This window comes from Theropithecus gelada, chromosome 4, assembly GCF_003255815.1.
Source record: "Theropithecus gelada isolate Dixy chromosome 4, Tgel_1.0, whole genome shotgun sequence".
In the NCBI taxonomy this organism is placed as follows: Eukaryota; Metazoa; Chordata; class Mammalia; order Primates; family Cercopithecidae; genus Theropithecus; species Theropithecus gelada.
This window is the reverse complement of record NC_037671.1, coordinates 51,701,096-51,713,421: the sequence shown is the minus strand read 5'-3', so window position 1 is coordinate 51,713,421 and position 12,326 is coordinate 51,701,096. Positions and strand designations below refer to the sequence as shown.

General features: G+C 37.1%; 1 protein-coding gene across 1 annotated transcript in view; it reads left to right on the top strand.

Annotated features, from left to right (window-relative positions):
- The window catches only part of MUT (methylmalonyl-CoA mutase), a 35,506-nt gene extending 23,429 nt beyond the window's left edge, over positions 1–12,077 (top strand). The window contains exons 11-13 of the mRNA XM_025382420.1: positions 1,879–2,026; positions 6,522–6,689; positions 10,598–12,077. Of these exons, the coding sequence (XP_025238205.1) occupies positions 1,879–2,026; positions 6,522–6,689; positions 10,598–10,726 (445 nt within the window). The 3' untranslated portion in view covers positions 10,727–12,077. The remainder of the gene's footprint in view (positions 1–1,878; positions 2,027–6,521; positions 6,690–10,597) is intronic.
- Positions 12,078–12,326: the final 249 nt, after the last annotated feature.

Sequence of the window (12,326 nt, the reverse complement as noted above, 5' to 3'; positions counted from 1 at the left end):
TCATTGTTCAATTCCCACCTATGAGAACATGCGGTGTTTGGTTTTCTGTTCTTGCGATAGTTTGCTGAGAATGATGGTTTCCGGCTGTGTCCATGTCCCTACAAAGGACACGAACTCATCCTTTTTTATAGCTGCATAGTATTCCATGGTGTATATGTGCCACATTTTCTTAATCCAGAAATCTGTCACTGATGGACATTTGGGTTGATTCCAAATCTTTGCTATTGTGAATAGTGCTGCAATAAACATACGTGTGCATGTGTCTTTATAGCAGCATGATTTATAATCCTTTGTGTATATACCCAGTAATGGGATGGCTGGGTCAAATGGTATTTCTAGTTCTAGGTCCTTGAGGAATCGCCACACTGCTTTCCACAATGGTTGAACTAGTTTACAGCCCCACCAACAGAGTAAAAGTGTTCCTATTTCTCTACATCCTCTCCAGCACGTGTTGTTTCCTGATTTTTTAATGATTGCCATTCTAACTGGTGTGAGATGGTATCATATTGTGGTTTTGATTTGCATTTCTCTGATGGCGAGTGATGATGAGCATTTTTTCATGTGTCTGTTGGCTGCATGAATGTCTTCTTTTGAGAAATGTCTGTTCATATCATTTGCCCACTTTTTGATGGGGTTGCTTGTTTTTATTTAATAATAAATATTAAATATTGAAACTAATAATATTAGTTTTCATATAATTAATACTATTTTGAACTTTCACTATGGTCCCCTTCAGGAGTTTCTCATGTCAAACAGATGTTTAACTAACAATGATACTGCTTCATATCCTCCAGGTATTTATATTTCAATCTGCTTACTCTGGTAGAGTTTCATATTTTTTGAATTTGTTTACATTATTTACTGCTTGAATAATTATAAAATCTTAATTTTCATAATTGAAAGTAAACATTTAGTTGGCATCTATGCATACATTACAATCAGTATGTATTGAACTGATAATAACTTACACTTCCACAGCATGACTTGGAAATATATATTAATGTGATATATCTCTCAAATGTAAAAACTAGCTTTTTGATGATTGGTCTTTCCAACCTCTGTAACAAGCTTCCCATTAAAAACTGAATTTCAATACTTGTACACTAGGTAAATATCAAAACAGCCAAGGTAAAAGTCATCAAAGTGGAACTTTTTTTCTTTTAACAAAGATAAGTGCTCTTTTGTGTTGTAAGTAAATTTGTTGGTGGAGCAAGCAAGCATTTTGATTATTTAGCATTTTAAGAAGCCATATTGCTCTTAGCTTGGGAGAGTTCACACTTATGAAGGGTAGATGAGATATGGACAATTCAAAGCAGCTAGTCTGTCACATATATGTATAAATGACTATGAAGTCACTTTTTCGCTTATAGCTAAATCTTTCTGCATGTTGTACTCTGTACACTGGCTCATGAAGGTGGGAGGTTGTCATTTTTTGTCTTACTTCACCGTGATATTCTCAGTGCTATGTGCTTACAGTCTGTGCCATCTTTCAGATTTTCCTCTAAGGGGGAGATGGCTTTAATGGAGCTTTCAGTGTAAATAGATACATTAACAAAATATGGATGGGAGCAGGGAGAGCATCAGGAAGAATAGCTAATGGATGCTGACCTTAATACCTAGGTGATGGGGTGATCTATGCAGCTGTTCACCATGGCACATGTTTAACTGTGTAACAAACCTGCACATGTACCCCTGAATGTAAAATAAAAATTGGAAATCAAACAAATAGAACAACAACAAAAAAACCCCAAAATACAAGTAAACAAATTAAGTGTTTTTAAATAAACTTGAAAGATTTGCTGTGAATAAATTAGTTTTTATATCTTACCTTTGGAAGATTAATATCTAACTACTGATATATTTTTAAATGGTTTTTAGGGTTCATAAATTCATGGAACGTGAAGGTCGCAGACCTCGTCTTCTTGTAGCAAAAATGGGACAAGATGGCCATGACAGAGGAGCAAAAGTTATAGCTACAGGATTTGCTGATCTTGGTTTTGATGTGGACATAGGCCCTCTTTTCCAGGTACTAAAAACTGTTGGGGGGAATTTCAAAATATGTACTAGTCACTTACATTTAGAAATAGTAGTAAAATGATGACAGACCAAGACATTGAGCAAATTAACACACCTCCTGGTAACTGGTATGCAGCCACTGACTTGGCAAATGCCTTTCTCTCCATTCCTGCCTATACAGCCCACCAGAAGCAATTTGCCTTCAGCTGGCAAGGCCAGCAATATACGTTTACTGCCCTACTGCAGGGGTTTATTAACTCTCCGGCTTTGTCATAATCTTATTCGGAAAGATCTTGATCACTTTTCACTTCTGCAAGATATCACACTGGTCCATTAATTGATGACATTATGCTGATTAAATCCAGTGAGCAAGAAGTAGCAAACACACCGGACTTATTGGTGAGACATTTGCTTGCCAGAAGATGGGAAATAAATCTGACTAAAATTCAGGGAACTTCTACCTCAGTAAGATTTCTAGGGGTCCAGTGGTGTGGGGCCTGTTGAGATATTCCTTCTAAGGTGAAGGATGAATTGCTGAATTTGTCCCCTACTAAAACCAAGAAAGAGGAACAACGCCTAGTGAGCCTATTTGGATTTTTGGAGGCAACACATTCCTCATTTGGGTGTGTTACTCTGGCCTGTTTATCGAGTGACCCGAAAGGCTGCCACTTTTGAGTGGGGTCCAGAACAGGAGAAGGCTCTGCAACAGGTCCAGGCTGCTGTGCAAGCTGCTCTGCCACTTGGGCCATATGACCCAGCAGATCCAAGGGTGCTTGAGGTGTCAGTGGCAGATAGCAATGATGTTTGGAGCCTTTGGCAGGCCTCCATAGGTGAATCACAGCAGAGTCCTCTAGGATTTTGGAGCAAGGCCCTGCCATCTTCTGCAGATACCTACTCTCCTTTTGAGAGACAGTTCTTGGCCTGTTACTGGGCTTTGGTGGAAACTGAACGTTTGGCTATGGGTCATCAAGTCACCATACAACCAGAACTGCCTATCATGAACTGGGTGCTTTCTGACCCATCTAACCATGAAGTGGGTCGTGCACAGCAGTATTCCATCATCAGATGGAAGTGGTATATATGTGATCGGGCTTGAGCAGATCCTGAAGGCGCAAGCAAATTACATGAGAAAGTGGCTCAAATACCCATGGTCTCCACTCCTGCCACCCTGCCTTCTCTCCCCCAGCCTTTATATATATATATGTAAGGGGGAGTTTATTAAGTGTTAACTCACATGATCAGAAGGTCCCACAATAGGTCTTTTGCAGGCTGAGGAGCAAGGAGAGCCAGTCCGAGTTCCCAAACTGAAGTACTTGGAAGTCCGATGTTCGAGGGCAAGAAGCATCCACCACGGGAGAAAGATGTAGGCTTGGAAGCTAGGCCAGTCTCTCTTTTCACATTTTTTTGCCAGCTTATATTCTAGCCGTGCTGGCAGCTCATTAGATGGTGGCCACCCAGATTAAGGGTGGGTCTAGCCCTTTCCTAGCCCACTGACTCAAATGTTAATCTCCCTTGACATCACCCTCACAGACACACTCAGGGTCAATACTTTGTGTCCTTCAACCAAGTTGACACCCAGTATTAACCATAACACATATAGTCCAATTAATTATGATAGAAATAAAAATAAAATATAATTATCAGACTTTTAAAAGTGTCAATTCAGAACTAAAACTGATTATGCCTGGAACTATGAAGATTACTTTCAAAGATCTTATTGTACTCTTTATTGAGATTTGACTAATATTTTGTGGGAAAGATAGCCCACATGGGATTGGTGAAAAGTGTTTTGAAAAGGAAATCAAATAGCAATATAAGCTCAATTCATAAGTAAGGTTATTTTTGTTTATTTTTGTTTTTGTTTTTTAGCTCTCTACTAATATGTTACTTAGTCACAGAATATTAGACTTAGACAGGAAAATAATTTGCTGGAGATAAATTACACTGATATTTTCCATAGAATGATAATACAAAAAAAATTTTGTCTAAAAAGTACATTGTAATAATTTTATATGAAAAGCCTTATCTACTACATATTTATTAATCATCTACCAGATGCTAGGCTCTGAGTTGAGTAGGATACAATTTTGTCCTCTAGGAGGTTACAATCTCCTAACAAAGAGAGATTTACTTACTTGTAATTACATCAAAGCATGAAAATTACTGTAACTAAAATATGGACAAGGAGGGCACCTCACTTGTTACAAGAAACCCAGAAACTTCTGTTTGTTGATCCTTGAAACTTTTGTTTGATTCAGAAGCACAGTGCCATTCGCTTTCTAGTAAAAATCACTCTCTGAAGTGGATGGAAAAGAGCTGCAACTAGATGCAAGGAGTCCGGTGAAGAAAAAAAATGAGAAACAGTGAGGACCTTAACTAGGGCAATGTCAGGATCTCAAGAGAAACCAAATCTCAGCTAGGATTTTGAAGAAAATTTAATGGAGGGACTACTTACAGATATATAGGCAAGACTGATAGAACCACTAAGGAATAGCAAGGCCTCCAGGAATTAAATTTTTAAGAATTTCAAAAGACACTTGTTTTTCATGGTGTGAAATGGTGTCTTATTTGTTTAAGTTCCTTATAGATTCTAGAGATTAGACCTTTTACTATTGCTTGAAACCAAAGGTAATAAGTACTAAAAACTCATCACTCCCTATACTTACTATGTTTTATTATTATCTGCTCTTTAGGTTATTTCCATCTGTTTTATCTATATGGTAGAGATACTGTATAATTGTGTGACTATTGTGCATCTTTTCTGCTTTGCATTTAGTAATGTCATGTTAATAGGGTGAAATTGGCTGTGGTTGGAATATTCACAACATAAAAATCAGCAAACACTAAAAATTAGGGATTGAGTTATTGCTTTCAGAAAATTTGATGAAAAATGTAGATAATCAGAACAAAGTTCTCTGAGGGAAATAATAATATAATGATGAATATTAAATTTAAAAGTTTCTGATACCTGTAGGCATTACATTAGGAAGACCCCCCCAACATTTGAGGAAACATTCGTTTAGTATTCAAAAAAAATTATTGTTATTATTTTTAACTTTTATTTTAAGTTCAGGGGTACATGTTTAGGTTTGTTATATAGGTAAACTTGTGCCATTAAGCCTAGTACCCATTAGTTATTTTTCCTGCTCCTCTCCCTCCTCCTGCTCCTCTAACCTCTGATAGGCTCCAGTGTGTGTTGTTTCTGTCTTTGCCTTCTTTGTGTCCATGTGTCCTCATCATTTAGCTCCCACTTATAAGCAAGAACATGTGGTATTTGGTTTTTCTGTCCCTGTGTTAGTTTGCTGAGGATAATGGCTTCCAGCTTTATCCATGTTCCTGCAAAGGACACAATCTCATTCTTTTTTTCTGGCTGCATAGTATTCTTTAGTGTGTATATATCACATTTTCTTTATCCAGTCTATCACTGATGGGCATTTAGCTTGATTCCATGTCTTTGCTGTGGTGAATAGTGCTACAATGAACATACGTGTGAATGTGTTTTTTTTTTTTTTTTTTTTTTTGAGAGTCTCACTCTTTCGTCCATGCTGGGATATAGTGATATGATCTTGGCTCACTGAAACCTCCACCTCCTGGGTTCAAGCGAGTCTTCTGCCTCAGTCATATGAGTAGCTGGGACTACAGGCACGTGCCACTATACCTGGCTAATTTTTGTATTTTTAGTAGAGATAGGTTTCACCATGTTGGCCAGGCTGGTCTCGAACTCTTGACCTCAAGTGATCCACCCGCCTCTGCCTCCCAAAGTGCTGGAATTACAGGCCTGAGCCACCGTGCCCGGCTGCATGCATGTGTTTTTATAATGAAAAGATTTCTATTCGTTTGGGTATATGTACGGTAATGGGATTGCTGGGTTGGGAGGTATTTCTGTTTTTAGGTCTGTGCGGAATCACCACACTGTCATCTACAATGGTTGAACTAATTTACACTCTCATCAACAGTGTATAAACGTTCCTTTTTCTCCACAACCTTGCTAGCATCTGTTATTTTTCGACTTTTTAATAATAGCCATTCTGACTGGTGTGAAATGGTGTCTCATTGGGGTTTTTATTTGCAGTTCTCTAACAATCAGTGATTCTGAGCTTTTTTTAAAATATGATTGTTGGCCACATGTATGTCTTTTTTGAAAAGTGTCTGTTCATGTCTTTTGCTCACTTTTTAATGTTTTTTTTTTTGTAAATTTGTTTAAATTTTTTATAGATGCAGATATTAGACCTTTGTCAGATTCACAGTTTGCAAAAATTTTCTCCCGTTCTGTAGGTTTTCTGTTTACTCTGTTGACAGTATCCTTTTTAGTGCAGATGCTTTTTAGGTTAATTAGATCTCATTTGTCAATTTTTGCTTTTGTTGTAATTGCTTTTAGCATCTTCATCATGAAGTCTTTGCCTATTAGTATGTTCTGAATGGTATTGCCTAGATAGTCTTCCAGGGTTTTTATAGTCATTATCTAGTAATAAACAATGATTTATCTTTACTTTCTGACTGTTTAGACTCCTCGTGAAGTGGCCCAGCAGGCCGTGGATGCAGATGTGCATGCTGTGGGCGTAAGCACCCTTGCTGCTGGTCATAAAACCCTAGTTCCTGAACTCATCAAAGAACTTAACTCCCTTGGACGGCCAGATATTCTTGTCATGTGTGGAGGGGTGATACCGCCTCAGGTATTTTTCATCTCTATTTTTCTAGTACTGTGATGGGAATCCTGAGTAATGACAGCTTGTATGTGGTTCTAAAGATAATATGTTCCTAAATCTACAACAAATTTATTTCCTGTTGATTTCACTAAATAAATTCTAGAAGGTCTAAAAGTGGACAGTGTTGTTTTATATTCACATTATATTGCAATTCATTATGTATAATTTAACTTAACACTTTACAAAGCTTCAGTGAGAGAACTACCTCCTTGCAAACCAGTAACCTATGCCAGATGTCTACCTTCATTCTCAATAAACAGTTATGGAGAAAGAAAAGGATAAAAGTAATAAAAATTCTAAGTGGAGTAGAGAACAGTGGTAGTAAATACACAGTGAATATGTCAAACCCTAGCCAGAGATATAGTGAGTATTCCTTGTCCTGGGGGTTGGGATGAATCCTTTAGTTTGCTTGCTTCTATTTAGAAGGAGCTACCTTGTCCTTTTCCTCCAGGATGGTCCCATCCCTAAATGTTATCTTACCTCAGAGCTATATAATTTACATGGTCCTATAAAACCCTTTATTATTTAAGCTAATTTGATTAGGGTATGGTATTTCGGGAGCCAAAAATATCCTATTGCAGACATAAATAGAATCAGCTTGTCTTGAAAATTATAGGCTGAATGGGGAGGAGGTGAATACATGAACAAAACTGTGAGTCCTCTTAGGAAAGGAGAAATAGATGTTACCTACAATGATATCAGTTAATTTATTAGTGAGGTAGGGAGACACCTTCCACATATGACATTCCTGGCCAGTTAATAGGTTCTATTTCCAATCCAGTTCTCAATTATATCAAGATTTTCTTTTTTACTGAGAATGGAAAAAATGTCAAGTTAGAAGAACTGCATATGAGGTCACTGTAAGTAAATGATTCACAGATGCTACAAAGGCCCCATTGCTATAGCAGGAATCCATCAGTGAAGTGTGACCTTGTTTCCAGCTCTACAGGTTTTTTTTTCCTCTATTAAAACTCAGAATATAGAATAGTGCATTAATATACTACTCGTAAAAGGAGAAAATTCATATGAATAACTACATATTTGTGAACAAACTACATATTTATTTTCTTTCCAACAGCACATTATTTAATGTGATATAATCAACACAAAATTCTTTTTGTTAATATACTTGCCTATTACATTCATAAAATAGGTCATTATTTGAGAAAATAAAGGGTAGTTATTTTTTACTGCAGTCTATCCGCAGAACACTTCCATCAGTGTTGCAGTTTTAGAGTCTGTGATACCTAGGCATGATATTAAAATGTAAGGAGCAAAATAATTAGCCAGTAGAAAACATTTGAATTGGAATTCATGTTGAGAAAAAAATGTAGACCTGTTATATAAGTGAGCTGACATTTTATTTTATTTTATTTTTTTTTTGAGACGGAGTCTCGGTCAGTCCCCCAGGCTGGGGTGCAGTGGCCGGATCTCAGCTCACTGCAAGCTCCGCCTCCCGGGTTCATGCCGTTCTCCTGCCTCAGCCTCCCGTGTAGCTGGGACTACAGGCGCCCGCCACCGCGCCCAGCTAAGTTTTTGTATTTTTAGTAGAGACGGGGTTTCACCGTGTTAGTCAGGATGATCTCGATCTCCTGACCTCGTGATCCTCCCATCTCGGCCTCCCAAAGTGCTGGGATTACAGGCGTGAGCCACCGCGCCCGGCCGGTGACATTTTCAAGAATTGTATTTCAAATAAGTTGTATTAATTCTCTGGATATTTAAATTACTTAGAACATCTTTAGGTGTTTTCCATGTGATTTTTCCCATGAATTTAACAACTGAGGATAAGGACCATTTTCTGTATTATACTTTTGTGTGAATATGGGTATCCCATATTATATAATTATAGCAGTTAACACCCTTATTTTCTCACTATTTGGTTGCTGTGAATATGTAAAATGTTGCTATTATTCAATTAAAGGTCACTTAGTTTTAAATTAGAAGGCACTAATATCTAGTGGCTAATCAAACAGATACAGCCTCTGCCATGTGGAGCTTACTGTTTCTGCAGTCTGATTAAATGAATAAACGTGGTCTGTCCTCACCAGTATGTTACTACAATCAGGATTTTCTAACTCTCTTAGCAGCAGTCGCCTCCAAGTTTTTTTCAGCAGCTTGAGCAGACTCACGATGCCTGCTTCCATCCTGAAGCAGGTACTGTGCTGTCCCTGGCCCAGCTAAGTGGAGGACATTCAAACATATATTTTTATTTGGAAATAATTTCAAACTAACAGATAAGTTGCAACAATAAAAATAGTACAGAAAAATGTCTGTATACCCTTTACCCAGATTCACTTACTGTGAACATTTTACCCTCTCACAAAGGTATATTTTACAAGGCTTATGTAAGAAAGACTTAGGTAAGTCATGTACCCTTTTTGCAGTTGCAGCATCTTGCAGTTCTCTTCCAGTTGAACCCTCCATTCTAAATCCATAACTCAGATGTCAGGACAAATGTACATGGGATTTTTAGGAAGGAGAGAAGTATGTGACCTATTAATCTGACCATCTCCAATTTAGTGATGATTATTATTACACATTTCATTCAGTTCCCTTATGAGCTCTTAAACTCTGTAGCATCTGCTCAAGAACAATGACATGTTTTGAGCACTTTTATGTGTCACGTACTGGGGAAAGAGATTGGACATGATCTCTGCTCTCAGAATTTCACAGACTAGAAGGAGACAAGTTCAATGAGATGTGTTAAGTTCTATTGCAACATTATAGTATTATAAGAATACAGTTATATAATAGAGACAGAAAAGTAGTAGTTGGGGAGTAATTAGCATGACCATATAATTTATCATCCAAATATGATCACTTGAGAGTAGAAATGGGTGCTCTTAAAAAGGGTGCTGCAACAATAAACTGTCCTGTCATATATGATCACTCTACTGGATAAGGATCAGGTTCTTTTGGCACATCCTAACCGCAATCGATATTGTAGCTACAAATGTTCAGATGTTAAAACAGCCTAAATCCTGCAGGTTTATTTGTGCCCTTGCTATCTTTTCACTCATACTTTGACTGTTACAATATACTAAAAATGGTGGGCGCAGTGGCTCACTCCTGTAATCCCAGCACTTTGGGAGGCCGAGGCGGGCGGATCATGAGGTCAGGTGATCGAGACCATCCTGGCTAACGTGGTGAAACCCCGTCTCTACTAAAAATACAAAAAATTAGCCGGGTGTGGTGGCGGGTGCCTGTAGTCCCAACTACTCGGGAGGCTGAGGCAGGAGAATGGCGTGAACCTGGGAGGCAGAGCTTGCAGTGAGCCGAGATCGTGCCACTGCACTCCAGCCTGGGCGACAGAGCGAGACTCCGTCTCAAAAAATAAAACAATAAATTAATTAATTAATTTAATTAAATAAAAAACAACAGCAACAGAGAATGAAAAAAAAAAAGGGCTTATTTTCATTTGTAGGAAATCTATCAGGTGTCCAAATTCAAAGTGCCACCATTCACTAACTGCAGACAGAATACCTAGGAGAAAATAGTTTTTTAGGCTCAAACTTATCGTATGATACTAAATTTAACACAAATAATGACAAGTAGTGAAAATTTAGGTGAGAGAAAATTATGACTTAAGGCTCAGAAGTTTTCAGGATATCCAGCTTCCCACCACAAACAACACATAGAGGTATTTAGAAAATGGGTGGAGTGTTTTGTTTTTTAAATAATGTAGACTGGGAGACTGGTGCTGAGGGCTATTAGTAGCACTCCCAATCAAGGAAGAATTTTTTAGACCCACATGCCAATAGTATACCAGTTGAGAAGGTTTTGGGTATTTGAGGGACAAAGAAGAAAGGATAGCGTTTTATTTCCTTGAAAATGGAAATAGTGTCTCTTATTAATTAAACAAATTCTTTCGACAGGATTATGAATTTCTGTTTGAAGTTGGTGTTTCCAATGTATTTGGTCCTGGGACTCGAATTCCAAAGGCTGCCGTTCAAGTGCTTGATGATATTGAGAAGTGTTTGGAAAAGAAGCAGCAATCTGTATAATTTCCTCTTTTTGTTTTAGCTTTTTTCTAAAATATTATTTTAGTTATGATCAAAGAAGAGAGTAAAGGTATGTCTTCAATTTAATTTTAATACCTGATTTGTACCGTCCTTGAAAGCTTTACTTTAAAATACCTTACTTATAAGCCTGGCGTCATGCTATACGTATGTACATACAGTTTCACTTCAAAAATTAAAAAATCTCTAAAACCTCTCTATAACAATACTTTATCAAGAACTCTAGACAAAGGTATTATTTTAAAAAATCATGGTGATGTATTTATTAGAATGTTTCTTATAAATCTGTTTACTTTTTATATTGAGAATTAAACTATACCTAAAAAACTCTGACTAGTCCCATTTGTCAGTTTAGCATTACATGTCTTGAGCACCAGAAAATAAAATCCATATATTAATAAACACCTATCTTGAAAAACTAGTGGAGTGTATTTACATAGAGAAAGAGATTTTGGGTGGAGTCCTCAGCCAAATTCTACCAGAATCACCTTGATAAAAGAAGTATTGAAATCAAGCACAGCAGGTTGGAATATGGGGAATTTGACATCATATTTCTTCAAGTCTGATTTTACTTTCTTCCTGAGCATGACCATTTGACCTTGTTATTTCTGGGCTTTGCTCAAGACCCAGGAGAGTAGATGTTTATGAACATTCCTTTAAATGAAAGTGCCTAGGTTGTAGTTATGGCTTTGTCTGGAGTGGTGATGTCAACTGTGAGTGTAGGTCTGATACAGAAAGAATTCAACTTTCCAGATCTAGAAAGATGCTACCTTGCATAGATTTGCTCATTAAACATAAATTGCAAAAATAAAAATATCACAGAGAACACCTGTACTTTGCTTATTGAAAGATTTGCTCACTAAAGAAGGAAAGTTGTCATTTACCTGTGTAACAAATCTGTGCATCCTGCACATGTTCCCCAGAATGTAAAATAAAAATAAAAATTTTTGAAATAAAAAAGGAAAGTTGTCCTTTATTGTTAACATGATCCATTACATGAATATAAAATAAATAATTATCTTTTGTAATAAATTTCTGTTGTGTTAGATCAGAGAGCAATCTTTTGGAAAGTATAGATATATTACTGTAGAAGTTACAAACTCATTGTAATACAATGTATTTAATTTTTAGAATAAGATCATCTGAATGGTATTGTCATGATTATTATTCCCATTTTACAGGTGAACACTCTGACTTCAAGTCCAATGATATATTCACTATGCCATTGTATTGACTTTTCCTTGTAAAGCAATGCATACTAATTTAATAAGTATTTGATTTCTGTGATGTGTTCAGTTGTCTGCTGGGTGACGTGAAATAAACTCATCTTTGAGGAGTTTAGAGTTCTTGACATTCAGTATCTTTTGAGTAGACTACTTTGGAAGGAAGAATAGCAGCCACCTGCTACCAAATTTCACATCCAGTGTGTGTGTGTGTGTGTGTGTGTGTGTGTGTGTGTGTGTGTACCTGAAGTCAGAAGTACTGGGCTCCAATAACCTTGATATTTGAAAACCTATTTCTGAAATATCCAGTGGCATAACTCACAGAAATTAAATCTGGCCTGACTCTAAGATTAAATTTTCTC